Consider the following 25,699-nt stretch of genomic DNA (forward strand, 5'->3'; position numbering starts at 1 on the left):
CTTTGACTATTTGTGTTTATTGTCTTACTTGTTCCTTGACTCTGCATCTATTGTAATGCTAGTTCCTGAACCTAGAACTGACCTTAATACTTGCATGTAATTAAAATGGTATAAAAGCAAAAAGGAGGAGGGGGGGTGGGATAAGGGGTTCTAGGGAGGAAATATGGGGAAAGGGGATGGCATCTGAATTGTAAAAAAAAAAAAAAAGAAGAAGAAGAAGAAGAAGAAGAAGAAGAAGAAGAAGAAGAAGAAGAAGAAGAAGAAGAAGAAGAAGAAGAAGAAGAAAAGAAGAAGAAGAAAAAGAAAAAGAAAGGAAAGGCAGGAGAATCTGAGGCTGACAGTCCTCTGAGCTACATGGGAATCCTCAGTTATCTCAAGTGTAGCGCTTAAGATCTGCTGCCCTTCCCAATGACCAAGGTTCTCAGCAGCTACATTATACAGCTCACAATCACCTGTAACTCCATCTGACAGGATACAGGATCTTCTTTTGGCCTCCACAGCACCTTCACCCGTGTCACACATACACACACACACACACACACACACACACACAAAGAGAGAGAGAGAGAGAGAGAGAGAGAGAGACTTTAATAAAAATTCAAAACTAACCCTTTTTAACAAGTGAACACAATTAAAATCTTACATTTCAATTAACACTGCAACTTTTCCTCATACAAAAATGATCCTCTTGATTGTTGTTTTTCACAAGGGAGACTGAGGCAGGAGGATTATGAGCTTAAGGTCAGCCTGTTTACAAAGTGAAACACTGTCTCAAAAGTAAGTTTTTCTTCATTATTAAAATTGTGACATGTACAAAACACTATAAAAATATTTTTTTGTTTTCTTTTTCATGTTCATGTATGTGTGTGTGCTTGCAAGCACTGTGCATTAATGTGTATACATATGTGTAGATGTACATGTGTGTGTACATGTGTGTAAGACATCTGGAGGTCCAAGTTTGATGTCAGAAATGCCCCTCCATCACTCTTCCACTGTATCCACGGAGCCAAGATCTTTTGACCAAACCCATTAGCCAACTTGTTCTGGAAGTCCCATCTCAGCCTTTGGAGGCTGCAGCAGCTTTCTCTTCCATCTCTCCATTACTTGTGTGTTCATCTTAGTGGTACCCAGGGATTCTGGTAGTCTGTAATGCTATGCCCCGCCCATTCTGTGTGGCACCAGGCCAGGTCATTTTAGGCATGGTCTGCCCACCTAGGCAGCTGGACTTAGTGTTGTCTTAGGCTTGCTCTGCCCATACAGGCCATGTGAGTCCAGGCAGGGTCATCAAAGGCAGTGGTTTGCCCACCCCAAGGATACACTTCTATCAACACATTATCAGCAGCTCCCCTTAATTATTTTATACACCAAAAAAAAAAAAAAAAAAAAAAAAAGTGCTTATTTTTGACTCTTCTAGCTCATAAACTTTTGAGAAAGCTCCTTAAAATGTAACATGACACTGAAAGGCTACATCCAGCCCTGTTCCTCCACACAGAGATGTTTGTGAAGGCAGCTCCGGATGTTCCTGGACTCTCCATTTGATACACAAAACCCTGGAATTCACAGACAAACCACTGAAAAAGCTTCTCTGTGAACAAAGCAAGCATGGCTGATTCTTCCTCAGTGTCCTCAACACTCAGATGTAAAGCCTTTCACCCTCCTGCCATCTCAGTGACCCCATCAGAACAGAAATCTGTGCAAGCGTCCCTAACTCCTTACTTGTTCCAAAGTGTGAGCTACCACCTTCAATATTTCATACTGATTTTTTATGCTTCTTTATAGAAAATTGATATTGTTCCCAGCACTCCCGTAAGGAATCCTAACTTGTGATATAATTTAGAAGTTTGTAAGGTATGAATCTATCTGAAGTGAAAAGCTGTTCTAACTAACAATGATACAAATTATGTTGCCTGTATGCATCTGCAATATGAATGATTTATTAACACTATTTGAGAGTGTCTCCTCCATTATACTGGCCTCTAACAATTTCCAGAAGAGAGATGAAATTTTCTAGCTTTAATGAAAATTATCTAATAACGTTTAAAAGATATAGAATACTAACAAACATTTCTATTTTATTTAATTTGAGATATAGTCTCGCTATATAACTCAAGCTGGCTCTTGACCTCAGGCATAGGAATGAACCACCACACTCAGCTCAGAAATTAAGTAGTTTCAAACTATACAAAACTAATGGGAACTGTTAGGATTTCTTCCCTAACCCCAGTATGGAGACTTGAACTGGGGCCTGATGCACAGGTACACTCTACCACTGAACAATATCCCTAACCTGCCTTTTACAACTACTTAAAATGAATTTACAGGAATAGGAACTATTTTGCAGTCATTTAAATGTTTTAAAAACAAATCCCAGTAAGACTCAAATAATGTTTGGGTTTCATTTCAAGACTTAAAATTTGCAATAGTCACAATATACAGTCAGTCCATACAATCAGCCTTGGATTGGAAACAGTCAGAAGGAAACACTCAGAACATACATGACAAACATGGGCACACTTTGTTCATGTCATTATTCCCAAAACGACACAGAATAAAAATTGTTTCTAATACTCATGCTGTTCAGGAAAAGGAGCTGTCTCTGACTCTGCGGCCTGCCTTGGATCCTTTCCCCTAACTGGGCTGCCTTGTCCGTCCTCAAGAGGAGAAGAAGTACCTAGTTCTGCTACAACTTGAGGGGCCAAAGGGGTTGATATCCATGGGAGGCTTTCCCTTCTTGAGGAGAAAGGGGGAGAGGGAGGGACTGGGAGGAGAGGAGAGAGGGGAAGCTGCTATTGGGATGTAAAGTAAATAAACGAATTAAAACAAATGCATGCTGTCCTGTGTATTGAATGTAATCTAGAGATGATGTAATGAATACAGAGATTCCATGGGATGTAAATCTGAACCATATGAAGGACTAGGACAGTAGGTTTTGCATCCACAGAAGTCCTGGGACCAATCTCCACAGACACCAAGGGTCAGCCAGCCAGCAGCTCCTCTTGTTTTGCAAGCTCTTCCTACGGTTTCAGTTACACGGGGTCCAGTGCACTCTGAAAATGAAGGGACTGGAAAATTCCTCGAATGATCCCTGAGTTTTAACTTGACGCTCTACATAGTGGAGAAGTAGTGAAAAGAATTTTTCTCAATAAGACCATAACATTCCCTCATTCTAAGCTGTTGGATACAGACTGAAGTGCAGGGAGAAGGAGGGCACTGAAGTCTTCAGTCATAAAAGCACTCTATTAGTCAGTTGTAGTTATCTAAAGGATATCATTCTATCTGAGAAGACACGGCCTGAGACCTTAGCTGTTGCTCAGAGATCCAGTAGTTAGGAACTGCTAAACAGTAAACCATCCTACATCTATCAACTCAGAAACACTCCTCATCCTTCCTAGTAGTCTGCAAACTGATCCCTAAGCTGACTGGAAGCAGGCGCAGTTAATGTCCTCAAGGATTGCTTATACATATGGAATCAGCCGACAGTAGCTAGGGCTGGTGCCCTGGAGTGGCCTGGGTGGGTCTGATGTGGCTTAGTCCCACCTTGGGTCAGCAAGCTGAGCTGTTCTCATGATACAGTTAAAAAACTAAAGGAAGAATATACCATAAACTCAAGCTTACTTTAGACTTCTGTTCCAGCTTCAAATGAGGGTGCATGAACACATGCACATATACGCACGTGCGCGCACGCACACACACACACACACACACACACTAGAATCATACTGCCACACTCTGTTGTCATTAGAGTCTAATAACAGGACAATGCTTGTGAACAAGTACTAAAGAGCTTTTATATATCTTAAAATTAAAATTAGATAGCCTAGGCTGGCCTCTAATTTGTGAATTCTCCTGCCTCAGACTCCTACAATACCATATATTTGTTGTTATTGTTAAAAATTCTAGTTTGTAGAGTCAAAGTTACATGAATTTGAATCTATGCATACATAGTCTATGTAACTTCAATTTTTTTTCAAATCCTTTTTTTAGTGATGGTTCTTAAATGCTTTATCCTCTCTTCTAGCCCATTGCCCTCCAGAGGAGGTAGAAAAGAAAGGATGGAGGTGGGGGGGGCAATGGATCTGTTTTCCCATCTGTGTCATCAGGAAATCAGCAGTTCATTTCACAAGTCAGCAGTATACACCAGCAGTCCAGTTCAGTAGTGTCAGGGTAGCCGCAATGTAGCACCACCTAGCAGAAACAGCCAGGCCGCAGCCAAAGCAGCACAAGTCAGCAGGGGGAGTTCTTGGCTGTGCCTCTCTCGACAAAGCAAAGATCAGCAAAGACCAACAAGCGTTGCACAGCTAGCTCTACAAGCAAACCCCTTTCACAGTCCATGGAGTCCTATTTACACTCCCTCCAAACATCACGTGTCCTCCACAGGTCTCGCCTCACTCATCTTACCTCAGTACATGAGTCTGTATCCGCTGACATCACTCTGCCAATTGGCCCAAGTCTAAGGAAGCTGCAAGAAACTGCCAGCATACCACCAGAGTTCTGACAATTGAGCTCAATTACACAGTGTAAGTCCTTACAAGCAAAGCACCATCCAACACAACTAACTATCCAAAGAATCCTTAAGTTTCCACTTCAAGCCTATTTAGTGATTTTAATAGGCAATACCTATATTATACTAAGAGAAACCTATGGACATGATTACAGCATGTGGAGCTGAACACCAAAAGAAGCAGGAAGGGTGCCGAGGTGGCACTCAGTGGAAGGATGAATGCTTGCCCATCAGGAAATGGAGATTTTGATACCCAGCACCACCAAAAAGAAGTCCTCAAAAGAAGCAAGGAGAGCTGCAAGTAGCTGCCTCTAGCCATGTGAGCAGAGCATGTGAAAAGGTGAGAGAGCTAGCTGTTCATATATGGTGTACATATTTGCATATTTACTTTTTAAATTAACTGCTCTATTAGCTTAACTCCAATGACTGATGATCTTTTTAAGGTGACATTCAATATGCTATCACAGGCTACTGGCTACCTAGGGGTTCTCATTTCATTTAAATCATCATAGTACTCAAAGTTAGAAATTATCATTTCCACCTTACTACATTCTCATGTGCACACAGGCATGCATGCATCTCTCTCTCTCTCACTCTGTGTGTGTGTGTGCATGCATGTGTGTATATTGTGTACACACATGCACACACACACACACACATGCACACTTCTATGTTTGGGAGCACCATGTTACCAGAGCATACATATGTGAAAGTCAGAGATCAACACGAAAGATTCAGTTCTTTCCTTTAACCTGGGTCCTGGGGATCAAACTCAGTCATCAGGCTTGAAGGCAGGCACCATTACACACTGAACCAGCTTATCAGTGGAGACCTAGGTAACTAAAATATTTGCTCACAGTTTCGCACTCCATATGTTTAGAGCAGGATCAAGATTAGACAAAGAAATATCTGGTTCTAAAGACTATCAGCCGGGGTGACAGTATGGTTCAATGGGGAAGGGTGTTTGCCACCCAAGCCCAGTGACTGGATTTGAGCTATGGGACCATGTAAAGGTAGGAGAGACGAGATGCCACAAAGTTGCCCTCTGACCTCTACATGCATGCCAATGGAATGCATGCTTACACAGACCCATCATGCACCTAACAAATTGAAAGGAACTTAAGGCATCAGCCTAACTCCTACTTTGTAATAGTTGATAGTTCATCAACTGAGTTAGAGCTCAAGCTTCTCAGCCATGTATCACTGTAATGTAACCAACACATGAAGCAGGAACACAGCCTTCCCCCAGCCCAAACAAACTTGACTTCCTGTTTATCAACATCTCATCTTGAAATGGAAAAAGCAGCAATTAGGGAAATTCTTCCAGTGAGAATGACAGATATCAAGCAGGACTAAATTTCCCATATGAGAAAAGGATTTAATAGTTAATATTTTAAGTCTGTTAGATTTTGGATATTGGATTCTGCTAGCACACGTTTGGACCTACGCATGCTTTTGTGTATGCAATGAGAGATTTACAATTAGACCAAGAAAATACTATTTACTTTCAGGAATTTTCCAAGTTGCCACCACCCAGCAGTACTATCTTACTTGAAGTGTTAAATTTGATACAAAACTTCATACATTAATTGCCGTTAGCAGATGCTGTAGATATTTGTTGCAAAATGTCATTGAAAAGAGAGATTAGATATATTAGTTTAGTACACGTGGTGATTTAAAGATTAGAATACATTAAATAAACCGTGTCAGAAATTATAAATAGACTAAAATGGGTAAAAATTATCCTTAAATCGCTAGACAAGTCTTCCCATGAATGTTACATTAATGAGAGCGGCACAGGGCTGTGTAGAAGGAAGCCCTTTCATCAGATGCCGCACATATGCTTTCGCTGTTTGTTTTCCTTCAAAGTAAAACTTAATGAAACAGCTAATAAAACCCACTTTGCTCCTGACTCCTGAGAGAACAAGCCCTTGAAGTTCACTCACTGTTTATTCTTTTACACTGGTTTTTGCTACTTTTCAGCATGTAAATTTTCCAGTAATGGAAAACAGTCAAAGCCATAAACCTTGTCTTCCCAGTCTTGTAAACCATGTTTATTTCTTAGTTGTTAAGCGACTGCACAATGGAGACTCGCTTTGCACACATACTGAGAACTCCCACCTCAGGTCCTCATGCTCAGCTCCTGCTGCCTTCCCATGGGTACACAGCATGTGTATCTAAATGAATCTTCATTATGAAAATAACCAAAAAGGGATATGGGCTTTAAAAGACCTTAAAAAAAAAAAAAAAGACGTTTCCAAGAAGGTCATATATGAGACTCGTGTAGAGCCACTTACTCACAAAACCCTGAAAGTGCTAGGCTGCTTTGTGTGCGAAATGACCGGCTTTGTGACTTAGAGGTCTGTGCATGGCAGATGGGTGTGAGTCCCAAGGACTCCCTCACTGGCCAGAACACACACGTTCTATGTCATTCACCTTCATTCTGGCCAAGGGTTGGCTCTCGAAACAAGGTGGAGACGGATAAACAGTCTGGGGTGAGAGATTATATTTAGAAGAGAAATACGTATATGGGAAGGAGGACAAAAATTAAAAATCAGTAGATATAAACCTTTAAGCAATATGACATAGTAATTTTATGTCTGTCAAATCTAATAAAAACTTGGGGCTTATATTTTCTGTTTTGGCCTTTTTAATTTCATTTTTCTCTAGTAATTCATTTTTAGCATTTCTTTTACAAAAGTATGTCTATGACAGATTGGAAATAAAAATCTTGATCTTTCATCACAGATGGTTTGAAAAGCATTCAGTTGAGGAGAAGATTTGCAAATGCTGTTTACCTCCTCTTGCCCCAAAATATAACATTAGGTACCACGCTCCGGATAAAGCCCATCATCTAGAGTAAGAAAACAGCCTGAGGACACAAAATGCTTAAAGAGCCGAAGGTTGGACAGCAGAACCCAGAATTCAGATATCCTGTGCCTCCTGCTAAGGACAAGTCCACATCGTTCCTGTGAGCACAGACAGAGCACAGACAGTTCCCTGTGAAAACTGAAAGTCTAGGCAGGACCTGTGTGAATGGAGGCAGGCTACTGTCAAAATGAGATTGTAAATTGGTAGGATTTTCCAGGAAAGAACGAGGAGAATGGAGAAGACTGTGGTACTCCCATTACACTCTTGTGGTGCTTTTACAAGCAGAGTAAGGCAGCGCAAGGCAGCAACTACGGGTCACCGAAAGACCCAAAGGACATTTTGTAGGCCTTGACAACAAATCTGGGGCAGAAATGGAAGCACACTAATGACAGGTTTCACTTACTTCTCAGTTTTGCATAGGAAATCTTGGTGCTCCTAAAAATCACGAGGCGTGCATCTTTGGTATGTATTTTATTCATTGCAGATACCCAGACAAGCAATCAGAATATGAAGCTGAGATTAATGTGCTTTATAACCTTGAATCATAAAAATGTTCATAAGCCATAGAAACAGAGGTTTGGAGTTAGAAGGTCATATAATTCACCCTGTTCCAGACACTGCCTCTATTAAGACTGCTTATGACGCATTTTGTAGCTACTCTTTGGGCTCTGCCCAGGAGGGTGGGGTGTGATAAGCTGTCCTTGGGGACAACATTGAAGCAGCAGCAGCAGTCCCAAGCCCTGGTTGAGAATATATGATCATAGGGGTGATGAACAGCTAATCAGGGAGGAGCCAGGGATTAGGAAAAGCTCCCAACTGGTGTGTGTGTCACATTTACTGCGTCATGGACTGTCTACAGTACTTACAGAGTTCAGGACACATTATAATGACCAGGACTAGAGAAATGTCTCAGTTGTGAAGAGCACTAGAGGACCTCGGTTCAACTGCCAGCATCCACAAGGAAGTTCACAATCCTCTGTAATCCAGGGGATCTGATGCCCTCCTCTGACTCTCAGAGGCACCAGGTACACACATTTGCAGACATACAAGCAGGTAAAACACCCACATACATGATTTTAAAGTTACTGGGGCTGGAGAGGTTGGCACACACTGGTCTTCGGAGAACCCTGGTTCAGTTCCCAGTGCTCACATCAGCTGGCTCACAACCTCTTGTCACTCCAGTTCCAGGGGAGCTTCTATCGCCTTAGACACCTGAATGCAGGTGCATATGCCACACACACATATATACCTAATTTCAAAAATTAGTCTTTTTAGAGAAGGATTTTAATGGTCAGAAATCATTTACAGTATTTTAATATAATCTTTCAGAAGTTCATAGCCGAGACATTCGAGCACCGTTTCAGACTCCTTGCATAAGCTCCCCAAATCCAGTCATTATTTTGGCTCTCTGTGTCTAGCCTTTGAGTCATCCCAGTACGTCTAACTAGACATTCTGATAAGCTTTTCACCAAGAATTCTTTTCCTTTATTCCTGTTATTCCCTAGTTGGCATGGAGCATCCGTCTTAGCACAGGCTGGCCTCTAACTGCAGCAGTCCCACCTCCATGCTTTAGTGCTGGGACAGGGAATGCCTACACCTGAGCTCACCAGGAATATTGTTTTCATTTTTATTTTTGAGACAAGTTCCATTCTATATAGTCCAGGCTGACCTGAAATTCTTGATCCTCTTGCCTCAGCCTCTGAGTGTTGGGATTATAGATAGCATCACTATGTGTGACTGATACTTTTTATTTAAAAAAATCTATGATACAACAAACCTAACATTAACATTGTTGAAGTATTTAAAAAACAAATTATGATAGAAAAATAACAAAACCAGCATTTACATATTCAGTATAATGGAACAATTCAATGTATGAAGTACATTCACACTGCCTTCTAAGTATCCCTCCATCTTTCTCCAGAACACTTTAATCTTCCTCCAAGGAACTTCACCCACAGAGCAGCTACTTCCCTCCAGCCCCAGAAAACAACGTTACTCTCTGAGGAAATTGAACTGTCTTAGTAAGACATATGACTAAAAGCCATAAAATATTTTCCCTTTGTGTCTGGCTTACTTCACCTCATATAACGTTTTCAAGGGTCATGACTACTGTAAGTGAATATACTTTCTTTCTTTAAAAATATCTTATTTACTATCACTACATGTGTGTGTGCATGAGTGCAGTGTACATTCCATAGCCCATGTCATGCGGGGAGGTCAGAGGACAACCTTCATGGACTGGGTCTTTCCTTCCATGCATACATGAGTGCAGTGTACATTCCATAGCCCATGTCATGCGGGGAGATCAGAGGACAACCTTCATGGGCTGGGTCTTTCCTTCCACCACAGGCTCCAAGGAACTAGGGTCACCATCAGGTTTGCACAGCAACCGTTTTTACCTCAGGATCCTATACTATAGCTGACCTCGAAATTGTTACAGACTAGCCTTGAACTCACAGCTATCCCCCTGCTTCAGCCTCCTGAGTACTTAGATTGCAAGTGTGCACTACCATGCTTGATTTTCATATATATTTTAACATCTATTTAATATATCATTTATTTACTCATCTGCTGGTGAGCATTTAAATTGCTTTCATCTTTATTGTTTAAGCAGCCTCTTGATTTGTAGCCCAGGGGTCCTGGGAACTACTACATATCTTAGGCTGTCCTTAAATACACAATCTTTGCCTTGGCCTCCCAACCTATTCTAAGTGCTACTTGCTGAACACTGTAGAGAACTGAAACACAATTTGTCAGTCCAAACATGGAAAAGACACAGTTCAAGTTCAAATACTAAATGATGGAAAATTTTAGCCTCAATCCAATCTTATGGGATCATCTTTGTATGTGTCATCTTTTATTGACCAAATGGGTACATAGCACCTGATTATATAGATGTGCATTTGATTTACAATAGGGTTATACTCTGATAAACTCGTAACGGATGTAAACACCAAAGGATGACAGTGGACTTACTACACCACGCTCATTCACCATCATTGCTCAGCTCCACGTGTCCCCCCTGTGACCCGGGGCTGAGTTCCTACCACTCTGCCACTACCCAGCAAGAAAGTATCAAACCACAAATTCCGCCTGAGAAAAGATCAAATATTAAAATTCACAGGGTATTTCTACAGATTGAATGTAGCTTTTTCACTACCGCAAAACTAAAAAAATGGTAAGTCAAACCACTGTAATTTAGGGACCATTTTATGTTTTTTCATATATATATTTTCTGATAAAATTTAATTTATAAACTAGGCACAGCAAGAAATTAACAAAGATAACTAATAAACCAGAACTATGATGGTCCAGATTATACAACCGCAGCCTCGTTTCTTTATGTACTAATAAACCCACATCCATTTGTGATGAGAGGAGATGATGTGGCTATACAATGAGACACAGTGTAGAAAGTGATACAGTGTAGAAAGTGATACAGTGTAGAAAGTGACACAGTGTAGAAAGTGACACAGTGTAGAAAGTGACACAGTGTAGAAAGTGACACAGTGTAGAAAGTGACACAGTGTAGAAAGTGATACAGTGTAGAAAGTGATACAGTGTAGAAAGTGATACAGTGTAGAAAGTGATGATATAGTGTAGAAAGTGATACAGTGTAGAAAGTGACACAGTGTAGAAAGTGACACAGTGTAGAAAGTGACACAGTGTAGAAAGTGATACAGTGTAGAAAGTGATACAGTGTAGAAAGTGATACAATGTAGCCTGAACCATTATGAGAACAGAAGCAGCTTCTGAAAACCAAGAGGGCTACTGACTGAGTAGTGAGGCTCAGGTAGCTTGGGTATGCCAGTCCACAACCTCTTTAAATGTATCATGTAACTGGATGTGGGGTTTGGGGTGGGTCATGAAAAATCTGCACACAGAAAAAGGTTTCTGAACATGCAACAACAAAAAACTAAGTTCACCTTCAATGAGCCCATCTGGGCTCACCTGAGCTGCACAAGCAGCTTTGCTGCAGACATCCTTCTGAACATGGCACAGTACAACACTGTGCAACACTGTGCCACACTGACCAAGCTCAACGCAGATCCAGGGCTATAATGAGCGTGAAATGCAAAGATTTTACTGGACATGCCAAGTTTTCTGCTCTCTAGGAAGGGTGTTAATGGCTTAACAAAGACTTTCAGTTTTCCCATCGTCCTCTCCCAATGTATCAAATTACTATGTTTTGCAATAATATTAAAAAACTTGTTTGAATTGCTGACTTGAGTTATATTTTCAAAAACTGTAAAATTAATTTTAGGCTGAGATTAAGAGAGAATTTCCAACAATTTCTGAAATGGCCCTAAACACATTTTGTATATTTATGGAAAGCAGAGATCTCAGTACTGATGATTATAAAATGAAAATACTAATCAACTACAAATCAGTAAAGATGCTGTATGTCCTACCATATCAGATTTTAGGCCAAGATTTAATTATCCAGGTAAAAATAAACAAGCACCTCCACCTCATTAACATGCACGTTTGATTTAGTATTGACTACAATTGCAGTGTGCGGTGGCACGCACTTTTAACCCCAGCTTGTGAGAAGCAGGCACAGGCGATGGTTCACTCTGAGTTCCATGCCAGCCTAGTTTGCATAGCAAGTTCCAGGCTAACCAGGGCTAAATATGCGACCTTGTCTCAAAATAGACAGATATAATATATATCATATATATATCAAAGCCTTACTTTAAATTCATTATATATAATATAAAATATAAAATATAAATTCATTATGACTTATGAGGAAATCTTTGATATGCCATTATACTCATTAAACCCATTTGATATGCCATTACACTCAGGGTCACATGCCAAAGTCTGAGGTAAAAGGGCATCAGAAGCTATCAGACTTTAAGAAACTCTAGACCAGACAAAGCAATGGCTCCACCTGGACAAGCAGGACTGAGGTTTCATCACAATGCTCACAATGGCTAACCTATTTCAGGCTATCCTTGACTATGGATAACTTGGAAAAAAGGGGTCTGCCTATGCCAGCGTTGGCCTCTCCTTGTTGACCATTGCTTCTCTGGCTGCCACAGACTAGATGTCAGAATGCCTTCACAGAGTACATGCAGAGTGCTGACTTCCTTCTGGGGTGACTTGAGTTTCCCCAGAGGCTCCTATAAGGAGATCAACCCCTGGCAAGCTTCCCTAATCTAGGCAGTTCCCACCTCCAGCTAGGGTTCCCTAACCTGCTTGCTAGCCTTCCTGAACAAGAGAAAACAAATTAGGCCCAGATCCTCTCTGAAGCGACCATGTTAAACAGATCCGCTTCTCCTCAGGCTCAGCCCCAGCACTGTACCCAACTCAACTGTTGTAAAAGCAGATGAGAAGAGCTCAGCAAATCCCTCACTTAGCAAACACCCCACAGAAGCAATGAAATGACCCTTCCTCCCCTCAGCTCTCAGCACGCCTGCTCTCCTCCGTGGCTCTGTGAAAAATGGGCTGCTTGTGGAGGAGGAAGAAAGTCTTTCCTTAAGAGCACTGCACATCCTTCTACTGAGACCTGTGCTCATACATGGGCAGGCCTGGAGCTTCTGATTCTTCAGGAATGGTTCCTTGAGTAATTGCTGCAGGTGGGCTTCTGTCCTCCATGGCTAGTGGATTATACACAGCGATCTAAATTTAGAATAACAGTTACTTAGGAAACCTTTGCCTCTGCTTAGGGCTTTGATTCGATTCAATTCTGGAAGAAGATAAAACTGTCCCACTCAACATACGGTCACATGGTTACTTTTAAATCTAAATGTCCCACACAGCATTTGGTCACAAGGTTACTTTCAGATCTAAAGTATGCATCATGTTCTGTCATGCTACATACTATTACAGAAAAATTACATTCCGACAAAAAGACCAGTTGTATTAAAATGACTGTCTTAAAGAGATTGTTTGACTTTTTGTGTTAGTGTTAGGGTATTTTCATAGATTCTAATTCATCACTTAAAGGATAAAAGGAACATTGGCATTCTCTTGATTTCTTTTAAAAGTTCAAACAAAATTGTTATCTAATAAAATTCATTAGAAACACTGAAATTTCTATGATGGTAACCTACCAGACAGACTAATATCTTCAAATAAAAAATAAAATCATTCAAAAAGCAAGTATGTAGTCATTTATTTAAACTAACATTTATTTGCATGTTTTCTTTCCAGACTATGATAGTCTACCTGTTTAGAGCATGTGAGCAAAGAATACAAAGATCCAGACTGAACAGGGAAAAAGGGCAGCAGAAACAAACGCGGGTAAATTCTAGAATAGACCAGAAAGTAAATGTGACTAAGCAAAACAGAAAGGCAGAAGACGAAGGAACCAGAGTGTCCAAGAGTGAGGCTGCCACACAGATGGCAGGTGTAGCAAGGACAGCATCACTGAGGTCACACGTGCTAACACAGCGGCCCACGTCTCCCAACACTTGTGAGTCTCACCCAGGGGAATTATGAGTCCAGGCCAACTTGAGCTACGTAGCAACTTCTGGGCCATTGTAGACTATACAGTGAGACTGTATCGCTTTTTAAAAAGTGACATTTGAGCAACTAAATGAAAGGCCTCGGAGTGGCGTCTGGCATATTTGAGAAGCAGCCAAAAAGCCAGCATGCCTGGATGGTTACAACAAAAAGGCCCACAGAGTGACATCGGGGAAATAAGAAAGATAGGGAAGGGAACATCACAGGATTTATAGATCATCAGAACACTTTGGCTTTTAGCTTGAGTTATTGTATTATTGTATTATATATATGACTTCTTAAAGAATTATACTGTAGGAAGACAAGAGTAGAAGCAAGCAGACCATTATAAAGAAAATCCTAGCAAGCACTGACAGTAGTTTACCCTAAGATGGTAGGAGGAGGGATGATGAGAAATTAGATTCTGACTACAACAGGATTTCCTGGGGGACTGGACATGAGCGACAAAAGGATGTTAAGGGTAACTGCAGTGCATAAACAAGAGAAAGATGGGGTTGGCCTCAACTGAGAAGGCTGGGTTTGGGTGGGGACAGGCGACTGAATTTAGAGGAAGAGGGTTCAAACAGATTGTTCACTTTGAAATCTAAAATAAAAACATCAAAACAGAAACATTAAGAGTAAGGACAAAGGACAGTCTCTCTGCACACTGAAGATCGGCTAACACGGTCTGACAATACATGACTTAACAGGAGAAAAGATAAAGTACATGAAGGGGAGCTGAGAGCATGTGTGTCCCACACATGAGAGACTGGGTCGTAGGGCCATGCTAGCTATAGGAGCAATAAGAGAAAGGCACAGCTTGCCCTACTGAGTCATTACACCTCCCATGTAGTTTCTGGAGGTGACTAGGCATTCCTGGTCGTCTCTATCCAATTCTTTTTTTTTTTTGTCTCCACTGATTGATAATTCTCAGTTATTAAGATTCCATAACAATTGCATTCCTTTTGAAAAAAGAACTTTCAACCGAGCCCTGAACTGCACTTCTGTATGAAAACAAAGGGCAGCGTGTGTCAGACTTGGGGGTGGAGAGGATGCACTGCTCCTTTTGTCCCAGACTTTGGGGTTTGGATTAGGATTTTCTGAACCCCACCACAAATACAAAGTTGGTCTACACAGCTGTAATTCAAGAGAGAAGTCTCGGTAGTAGGTTCATGTTTGGTGGCAACAGAACTTAGATGAGGTGTAAGGCCGGGGGGCAGGTCTGGAGCAAGAGTGGGATGGAGGAATGTCCAAACCCAAGAAAGAAGTCAGGAAGGAGGACTGCCCACCAACCCAACCACCCCAGCCCTGGGTCTGCATATCCTGGCGCAGGTAGACCTGTGCCCTGACATTTGCCCTACCAGAGGAGGTCATGCAGCCAGTAGACAGGTTAAACTTCCTTTCTCTGATAAGGTCATGCCCTGGAAGTCCTTATGCAGCTGAGGTACCCCTAGCACCCTGGCGCAGACCAATGATGTACACTCACCCCATATTCCCTGCTCATGCCCCAAAGGTTTAAATAGCCTTTGTTCTCCCCCAATTAAATCAGCCTCTCAATGAGACTGCCTCCAGAGAAGTCTCCTCCATGTCACACTCTCCCTTCACCTAAGGTCTCCCTCACTCCCAGGATTGAGGACAATCATGCCGTCACACCCAGGATCCCTTAAGGGATGGGGAGCAGACTGGGATGGGTAATGAGAAAAGGCCAAGGCCTGAGCCCAGAGAGTAATGTTATGAGACTGTGGACAAGAGGCAGACGGCACAGGAGACTGACAGGGAATATAGTATACATAGGAGGAGAACTAAGAGACTGAGGACACCAAGAGAAGGGAGAGACGAGCAAGCCCGTCCAGTACTGCTAAAAGACCAAATGTTTCCCAAATGAATTTAGCAGCCTAGAGGTCACAACAGTACATAGTAATATTAACCTGATGGTTCATTAGAGTAAAAAGGAGTCTTATTACTTAATAAGTCCTTAGAAAAATGAACGGGCTTTTAAACATCAGTCAGTGAACCACTCAGTTCAAACAATATACAATGAAATGAAATACAATGAGATACACCCACAGAAATAGGAACTTCTCGGGTGGGTGGCATGCTTCTGGTTTATATGCTTTTACTGTAATTAAGCAAAGCACAAAGTCTGCTTACTGTTCTGAGAACCAAAGATGTAGAAAAGAGCACACAGAAGCAGAATCACTGTCTCTGATGCCAAGGAGCCCTGTGGGGAAATGGGCAAGGGTCCAATCACCTGGGTCAGTGATGTGCCAACTGTGGGGAAAGCAGAGCGTTACCAAGCCGAGGAGTTGGGATTGGCACCTCTGCGCAGGCAATGCCCAAGTTTAATCTCAGGAAATCCTGCAGTGATTATTTGCAAAAGACTCATCCACACAAATCACAAAAATATGTTGATCAAAATGTGAAAATATGTTCAAATAAACAGGATTTAAGAATAAATGCAAATAACAATGTCACATAGCCTCAGGAGGTAGAAGTTCAAAGTCTCCTCTCTAAAGCACAGGAAGGAAAGTGTCAGAGCAGGTACAACCACCGTCTGAGGATCGAAATCCACCCAGGGCACCTGCTGTGCTAGGAAGCACTGCACTACATCATGAAAACCCTTGAGAGTCATCTCCAGGGTGCTCTGATCTCTCACAGGTGCTCAGCGTCCTCCGTTGACAACAGCAACCTCACAGTCCAGGTGCTCAGCTGGGCTGAAGCAGAGGTACCAGCAATGCTCAAAGCAGCTTTCTGGGACTCTATCCTGAGCTAGCCATCCTAGTTAAATCAAGCTATGCGTAGCAACGTAACACAGTCGATCTAAGGAATGAGAGAGAACTCTGAACTCTGCCTGCCTCACACTCGCATGCAAGGAGGGTCAAGTTCTCCACATAGCCTGGGTAGGATGGGACATGGAAAAACAAGAAGGCAGCAGCCTTGGAACTTGCCTGAGCACTGAAAGAGCTCTCCAGTCCACAACAGATCCACTGAAAAGTTGGAAGCCTTGTGGGACACAGCAGGGCCTGCCTGTGAGCCCCACACTCATGACACTGAAGCAGAGAGAAGGCAGGTGAGACCAGTCTGGAGTACGCAACAGGATACTACACCAAAAAAGTACGGAATGAAACTTTGACTTAACATATTTTAAAGCAGGTGTCCTCACAGGTGAGGCAATTCTTATTATAAAACAAGAGATATCATGCCATCAAATATTTATTCATCCAACTGTGTCTGAGAATTTGTACTCATTTGAGATTTGGTCACCTATAAAACAGGGCAAGCTCTACCAGCTGAGCTATCTCTGCAGCTGTTGTGTAACAATTTCCTCCCAGATAAAAGCATTCCATCCTATAGAAAGCTCCTTAAGCAGGAAAGTAAACAGCTCAAAATAGATTTAGGAAGTTCCTGAAACTGACCAGATTTGCTAGGCCCCTCCCTGCCAGAGTAAGCAATAAACTAGTAGAGTCCCCCTCAGAAGAAATGAAGCTGAGCTAGGAAGACTCAGATCAGACTGGCTACCTGGAAGAAGCAGAAACCAGCTGAGCTACCTGTAAGAAGGTTAGAACAACTGAGGCACCTGGAAAGGACACTCTCCAACCTGTTGACCTGCTGAAATGCTATATAATGTGCTTCACATTTCCTAGCTTTTGTGTCACCCATACTGGATGGGTGTTGGAAATGAAGCTGTCTTTGAGTCATGTTTGCTCCTGTATGTAACTCTAATAAAACTCAACAGTTCACTAACTTGGATTTTGATGCTATCCTTACTTTGCTCTATCATGGTGTCTTAGTTAAGGTTTTACTGCTGTGAACAGACACCATGACCAATGCAAGTCTTATAAGGACAACATTTAATGGGAACATGGCAGCATCTACACAGGCATGGTGCAGGCAGAGCTGAGAGTTATATATCTTCATCTGAAGGCAGCTAGGATGAGGGTCTTAAAGCCCACACCCACAGTGACACACCTACTCCAACAGTCATCACATGTAGGATCCCTATCTAGGATGAATAGGTGTGTGTATTGAGTCTCCAAAGGAAAAGTTCTATCATACAACACTAGCCTTATCACCACTAACAAAGCAAAAATGAACTATCGTACTGAGAGAAGTATTATAGTTAGTTCATCTGATAATCTTATTATAAACTAGTAAATTGGCTTATGAAAATATATGTACATACAAACACACACACATATATATAATATCAAATCTTTTGGTTTTGTTTAGATATGGCAAAAAACCCAAGCCCACTATAAGACAACCTTCCCTCAGAACTTTTGAAATGCACACAGTAACCTACCCAGTAACTTAGATCATCACTACAACTAAATGTGAACTCTTATTTGTTAAACTGGCATAATTACTATCATTATTTAAGTTATCAGTTTGCAAAGTATTATAGCTTTCATTTCTCCAAAGTCTTGGTGATCATGATGTTGAAAGTATCAAACTCACAAGTGATACAAGCAGTACTTGTAATGACTGCTAAAGACTTATATGCTTAGGAAACAAATCATATCACAATACTCAATAAATTATAAATACAAAACCTAGTGCAACTGACTAGGATTCCAAATTTATCACAAACCATAACATTCATCTCCAAGTACATTTTCCTCCTAATCTCCAAAGATAATTGTTTTTTAAAAAAATCTAGTCTAGTCTCAAGAGATTCGAGTACAATATGCTTAACCATTATCAGTGACATTTTGAGGCAGAAATATTTCATTAACTAACAGTGAATGATTAAACACATATATCTATGTTCACAATCCCCAGGAAAGGAGGATTATTAGTAAGAAAATACATAAAGCTATAAAGCAAACTAGAAGAATAAAAATTAAGTATTGCAAACTAACACATGCTTTTTTTGGTTTGGTGGTAGTGTGATTTAGTTTGGTATGGTCTTTGAGACAAGAACTCGCAGTATAACCTAGGCTGCCTTCAAAGCTGTGGGCAGTGTGACAGGTCCCAACCTGGGAGGTGTTGTGCCAGCATCCCCACACAGCCAGTACATGGATTTATCTGTTACTCAGATAAGGTAACATTGTTGTTGTCTTTTTTTTTTTTTTTTTTTTTGGTTTTTCGAGACAGGGTTTCTCTGTGTAGTCCTGGCTGGCCTGGAACTCACTTTGTAGACCAGGCTGGCCTGGAACTCAGAAATACGCCTGCCTCTGCCTCCTAAATGCTGGGATTAAAGGCTGGCGCCACCACTGCCTGTCGGCAACATTGTTCTTAAAAATCCCTGGCAATTATCTTTCAGTAAACGTAAAAACTGTCACTAATTTTCCATCCACCTTTAGATACTATATACATAGTGTGGTGGTTTGACTGAGAAATGTCACTATAAGTTCATGTATTTAAACACTTAGTCTTAGTTATGGGAGCTATGTGGGGAGGTTATGGAATTTATAGATGGAAGTTTTGCGGGTTACTGGAGGACAGGCTTTAAGGGTTCAAAGCATTACCCTACTTCCTGCTTGCTCTCTGCTTCCTGTGTGGTGGTGATAATGTGATCACCCAGCTTCCTGCTCCTGCTGTGATGGCATATGCCTTCTCCACCATTATAGACTCTTATCCCTGTAGAACTGAAGACAAAATAAACCCTTTCCTTCTTACACTGCTTTTGGACATGGTATTTTATCACAGCAAAAGAGAAGTAACTCATACATACACACACAGACATTTTAGTTAATATTTCCTTTTTGAAGTGAAAAGAATTACTTCCAAGAGGTTGGTGTATAAAGAATACAACTTTGAATGGGTTATTCTGTGCAGGTATGGACCTGTAATCAAAACTATTTAAGAACTGAGACAGAAGAATCACTCAAGAGCCCATATGCTGGGGACCAGCTTGGTCAACACAGCAAAGCTTCAATTCAAAAGAAAATAGGAAATAGGCAAACTACGCATAGCAAGAAAATTGTCTTCTTTATAATCTGAGGTTTATATACCAATCAGGTTTATATATCAGCAAATGGTACATATATATAATATTTTAAAAGATTTATTTGATTTTTAATTATGTGTATGCACGTGTATGGGGGAGATGGAGTATGTGCAGGTAGTTTTGAGTACCCACAGAGTCCAGAAGACAGTGTCAGAGCCCATGGATAAGGAGGTACAGGCAGCTGTGAGCAACCTGACCTGGGTGCTGGGAATCAGACTTTGATTCTGTGGAAGAATATCAAGTACTTTAAGCAACTGAGCCATTTCTTAAATCGCATGGAAAATATTAAGCCTCTTTAATAATATACTTCATAAACAAAAAGAACTGCAATCTTTTTTTAAAACCCTATATATTCAAGATGTCATAACATAACAGAGATATGCTCCAAATTCTCTTTCCATCTCTCTTTTTCATAAAAGTCTTGGTCAAAATTCATAAAATAAGAGATTAATCTTGAAGACATTATACAAAATGAAAGAAGCCAGTCATTAACAGACAAATACTGTTTAATTCTACCATGGCATGTAAGATGCCAGTAACAATGGGACACTGAGGGACAGAGTAAGAGGATGGTTAGGAAGAGCACTGTGAACTTCAGCAGTGTGGTCCTCAACAGCATAGGTAACCTCAACACTGATAAACAATGAATCTAAGTATTAAAATAGTAAGCCTCGTATTACATATATGTTGATACAGTTTTTAAAATAAAATAAAATTTATAAAAATACCATTTTTTTCTTTGGGGCTCTCTGTTGAAGTGCTTTCATTTCCTTTAATAAATGACAATAAATAAATTTTCAGAGTTTGCTTGGAAACCTATCATTTGAAGGCACGGGGAAAAACAAAGGCAAGTTAATTAAGTTGAGATATATTACGTCATTTCATATATAACACAGATGCTTTGAAACACTGTGTTTCTGGCTGTGAGTTGATAATTGTGGGAGCCAGGTGATAGGTACATAGAAATTCATTACACGATTCTCTCTAGTGTTGTATGCTGAAATTTTTCATAATAAGACATTAAAAATAAAGATAGCTGTGCAAATAAATGAAGTATGAAACTCAGCAGGGCAGCAGTGATGGGAGAGACCATGGTGGGCTTTGTACTCAGATCATACTGACAGATAAAGCATGGAGACACTTTACAATCTACCTTAAATTGTAAACTTGGATATACATAGTAAAGCAGCAAAGGATTTGAACAAAAGCATTGTATATTACTCAGAGATAAAGATGCCTATGAAAAACAAGTTGTCAAGCAGTTTAAATTTATACTCAGTTAAATTGAAGTTTTTTACTTAGTTATTTTTTATTGGATATTTTATTTATTTATGTTTCAGATGTTATCCTCTTTCCCCATTCCCCTTCCCATAAATCCCCTATCCCAATGTGCATTTAAGGATCCCTCCCTGTCTAGTGAATATATGCCAGCAAAAACATTGTTACAAAATTTTCCCATTCTTTTCTTGGCCTGACAACCCATTTCTTCTGGTGCTGGGCGATACTCCACTGTCTAGCTCTGTCACAGTTCATCCAGCTCTGAGAGAGATCTTGGTAGCAACTATGTTTATAACTATGACTTAAGTTGTCATAAACATCCTTACACAGGTTTTTGTGTGTACACAACTTTTCAACTCTACTGAGTAAATACCAAGCAGTATCATTGCTGGATTGTGTGGTAAGAGTATATTCAGTTTTACCTTAACCGCTAACCCATCCTCCAAAATGGCTGAGCAATTTTTCATGGGCAGGAGCAATAAACGAGAGTTCCTGTCCTTGACAGAATTAGACATATAAGTCTTCCAGACTCTAGCCATTCTAATGCTGTGTATGACATCATGTAGTTTTTCCATGTCTTTTCTGATGACTTCTGTCTGACAGGGAGAATCTTTCTGTGCTTACTCACCAGCTTCTTGTCTCTGTTAAGGTGTGTGTCTTTTGCCTATTTTCTATATGATTATTATTGTGTTGTTGAGTTTTAACCATTCATTGTATATTTTTTGGATATTTTATTTATTTACATTTCAGATGCCATCCACTTTCCCCATTTCCCCTCCCTAGAAAACCCCGTCCTATCCTCCTTCCTCCTTTTTGCTTTTATATCATTTTAATTTCATGCGAGTATTAAGGTCAGTTCTAGGTTGAGGAACTAGCAATACAATAGATGCAAGTAGTCAAGGAACAAGCAAGGCAATAAACAAAATCTCTTGATCACTCCTGTGATCACTATTTCTAGAGGCTTATCAGGATGACCAAAATATCTGAGCCAACTTCCCTGTCCTAGCCCAAAGTCATTTTCACACCTGAAGCCTACTTCTTTGTTCTAGCCTAAAATTTAGATTCCTGCCTGAAATTACATCTTTGTTCTAGCCTAAGATTTAGATTCCTACCTGAAATTACTTCTTTGTTCTAGCCTAATATCAGATTACTGCCTGAAGCCCAATTTCTTGTCCTTGGCCAATGTCAGATTCCTGCCAAGCAGCCCCAAAAGCTCTCCACATCTCCCCCTTTTTTATTTCATAAACAAGACTGAGCCTGTCTTAGGTCATTCTGACAAGAATGCCTTCCTTACCTGTCATGGAATATGCATTTATCAAAAGCAATGCACTTCTGTCTTAGGTTGATAAGGCTCTGTGCAGAATCTTACCCATCCTTGGCTTGCCAGCTTGTTAAATTAATACCTCTGTCTGGGGGTCCATTTTCAGTTTCAAGTCATGTACTTTGGCTGACAACATGTTGATGTTGTTAAAGACAAGCTTTAACATGATGGGCTGGAATAAAAGTATTTCCAGGACAAAAAGGGCTAGCATGATCAAGCTATATATGCCATTCTTGAAGCTTGACCAAAATGGAAATACTGACCTCAAGCCATGGATAATTTTATCAACAGTATCTGCAGTATCAATGCACAGCAAAGCAGCATTCTTTAGATTCATAAGCTTACTATGCAAAGTTAAAGCATCCAGAGAGGTGTTAGAAGTATGCCAAATACCCTGCAAGTGTCTTTAAACTTTTTCTTAATTAATTATAATGAGTACCACTGTAAATTTTAGAACTAATACAAACTCAATGATATTTGGCATGACACTCCAGATGGCTCCTTACTCTTAAACTCTGAACCTCATTTCAATAATTTGAATAGGATAAAGAGCATTAATCCGTTGTTCCAAATGCCTCTCTAAATCCTCTTGTATACTCAACACAGTAGTAACATTTTTTTGCTAAACGATTAACAAAAGTAGCTTTTTTTAACTTCTTGTGTCAAAGCAACTGCATAAGCAGTGGTGCTAGCAATTAATGTATTTAAAGCTGTTATACCAGCAATAATCAAGCCCATTACCCTCTTGCTTCTGCTTAAAGCCTAACTCAATTCTTAGTTATTTTTTGAAGAAGTTTTTTGTTTGGTTTGGTTTTTTGCCATCATTGCATTGAGATCTCACTATAGGTATAGGTATAGGTATAGGTATAGGTATAGGTATAGGTATAGGTATAGGTATAGGTATAGGTATAGGTATCAATATCGATATAGATAAATATCTTCCAGGCTAACCTTGAACTCAGAGCAACTTATCTACCTTAACCTCCCAAATACTGATATAACACCATATCTAGCCATTTTTTTTAACTTTATATAAATTATAAACCTTTGTAATAACTAGTTCCTAAGTTATACTGGAAATAATAAAAATATTTCTAATGCATTGATATGTGTCTTTTGAAATGTAATCAAGCAGGTTTAACTGAGGAGTCAGTTATTAATACAAGAAAAAGCTAATTCTTAAGAATAACATACAAAGCCAGACATGCTAGCACATGCCTGTAATCCCAGCACATTGGCTGTGGAGACAGACAGCCAGGAGTTCAAGGCCATCCTCAGTTAAAATGCAAGTTTAAGGCCATTCTGAATTATATGAAATTCTGCCTGAAAAACACAATAAAGAATAACAGAAAAATTAGCTCATGTGAACTATATAAAATCTAATCTCAAAAAAGAGGGAGAATTTGTTTGCAATGTCTGAATGTCCTGTTTCCACAGTATCGTGAAAGAAAGAAACTTTCAAATGTATAAGAAGTTACTTTAGGAATATACTGTGAAAAATAGATTTATAGATATTAACTAAAAAAAAGAAAAGTTCAGGTCCCCAAATCCCACATTAAAAACTTGGGAGCAGCAGCTTATGTCTAGAATCCTTTCACTGGGGAGGGAGCAACAGGAAACTCCCTGGGGCTTGCTAGCCAAGCAGTCCAGCCAAACTGAAGGAGGCAACACAGGCAATAAACAGCTGAGCAACTATGACTTACTGGGCTTAGGCTGTGCATACTCTACTAACAGTGACCTTGGTGGTGAGCACTCTCTGTGTGTACCATGCACACACACACACACACACACACACACACACACACCTTGGAACAATGTATCTATCCAACAGTACGTTATCAACCTAGCACCCCATCTCCACTGAGTTGCATGCATACCCCACTTCAAAGGATGCAAGAAGTTTCTGCTCCTCATAACACCCATCAGTCATATACAGTTTCTAGTCAAACATAAATCAGACATCCCTGAATAGAGAGGTCATAACTCAGATATTCCTGGGTAGAGATGTCAGGGACTGAACTGGCCTAGAATGGGTCTAGGTGCATGCTCAGTGAGGAAGACTGTGCCCCCTCAGTTAACTTTTAGGGAAACTCTTTTATTTACCATCTCATGCTTATGCATATGGCATAAATTCAATGCATTATGGGAAGAGACATACTTAGGGAGCAAAGGTTTACAATCAAAATGGAGAACCACCCAAAGTATCCCTCAGCAACCATGCTCCTGTTGAACACCACTGGAGGAAGCGCCAAGCAGTACCTGGAGCTCTTGAGAATACTCACTCATAGTTCTTTCTGACTTATACTACCATGTTGCTTTAAGTAAAAGTTTCTTGCTACTTCGGGATATGTGTGAGCCTTTATTACAACAATAACAGGCCAAGAATTAGGAAACACCAGTTCATAACCTCGCCACCACCAATAAACTCAACAAATTTAGTGAACTCCATGACTAAGAGACTAGATATCAAAAATTCTGATACAGAGTGATTAAGAACCACACTGAACATCAACCTCTGTCCTATATAAACACACAAATATAACATGTCTAAACAGACACACATATATAACAAACACAATTAACAAATGGAAGGAAAGTTGAAATGAGCTTTTTTTGTTGTTTTTGTTTTTACAGTGTGGAGGCTTTGTGCATGGTAGGCAGGTGTGATTTCCCTGAGCTACATCTCCAGCCTACTGTGATATCAAATTTCTAAATACATACTTAAGACTTCATGAATGCACAAAAATAGAGCTGAGATTTGTAGCACCTCTGTCCAGAGAATGCTAGAGACCTTCTTATATGATATCAGGTTTCATGGGCTGCAATAAGATCACAGTAACCCTGAGTGAAGATGCCTGCATACATGTTTTATGATTCACCATAATGAACATGATTAACCACGTGGTATGAGGAGAACAGCAATGGCTCGTACAGTGGCTTCTATTGTTTTCCTTAAAACACAAAAGAGAGGCAAAGGCTAAAGTGAAAATGAATATTATAAACATTACTGTGAAGTTCAAGTTAAACCAATAGTCAAAAACTAAGTGAACGGGGCTTTAAAGTTTGTTAGCTTAATATTGTTGTTTCAAAACAATTTAAAAATCAGAGAGAAATGAATCCATAATTGAATCTGAGTGTACAATGTCTAAGTGTGGAGCACTCGGCATCCCCTAATCCTCCCCTGTGTATGTACATGCAAGAAGCACACGAATGCTATCTGTCCATATAGAGTGCACTATCTACTGCTCTCCAACCTCTCCCCGCCCCCTTTTTTTTTGAGACAGGATCTCCCACTGTCCAGGAAATTCACTGAGATTTA

The 25,699-nt window shown here is 40.3% G+C and overlaps 1 protein-coding gene across 5 annotated transcripts in view; it reads right to left on the bottom strand.

The window, feature by feature from the left end:
* Atg10 (autophagy related 10) overlaps positions 1-25,699 on the bottom strand; it is a 252,326-nt gene that overhangs the window by 205,187 nt on the left and 21,440 nt on the right. For 2 of the 5 annotated variants that reach the window (XM_076927123.1, XM_076927122.1), the window contains exon 3: positions 453-503. The exons of the other annotated variants lie outside the window; for them this stretch is intronic. In XM_076927123.1, the coding sequence (XP_076783238.1) occupies positions 453-503 (51 nt within the window). The remainder of the gene's footprint in view (positions 1-452; positions 504-25,699) is intronic. 5 annotated transcript variants of the gene reach the window in all.

The sequence above is a fragment of the Arvicanthis niloticus genome, chromosome 29 (assembly GCF_011762505.2).
Source record: "Arvicanthis niloticus isolate mArvNil1 chromosome 29, mArvNil1.pat.X, whole genome shotgun sequence".
Classification (NCBI taxonomy): Eukaryota; Metazoa; Chordata; class Mammalia; order Rodentia; family Muridae; genus Arvicanthis; species Arvicanthis niloticus.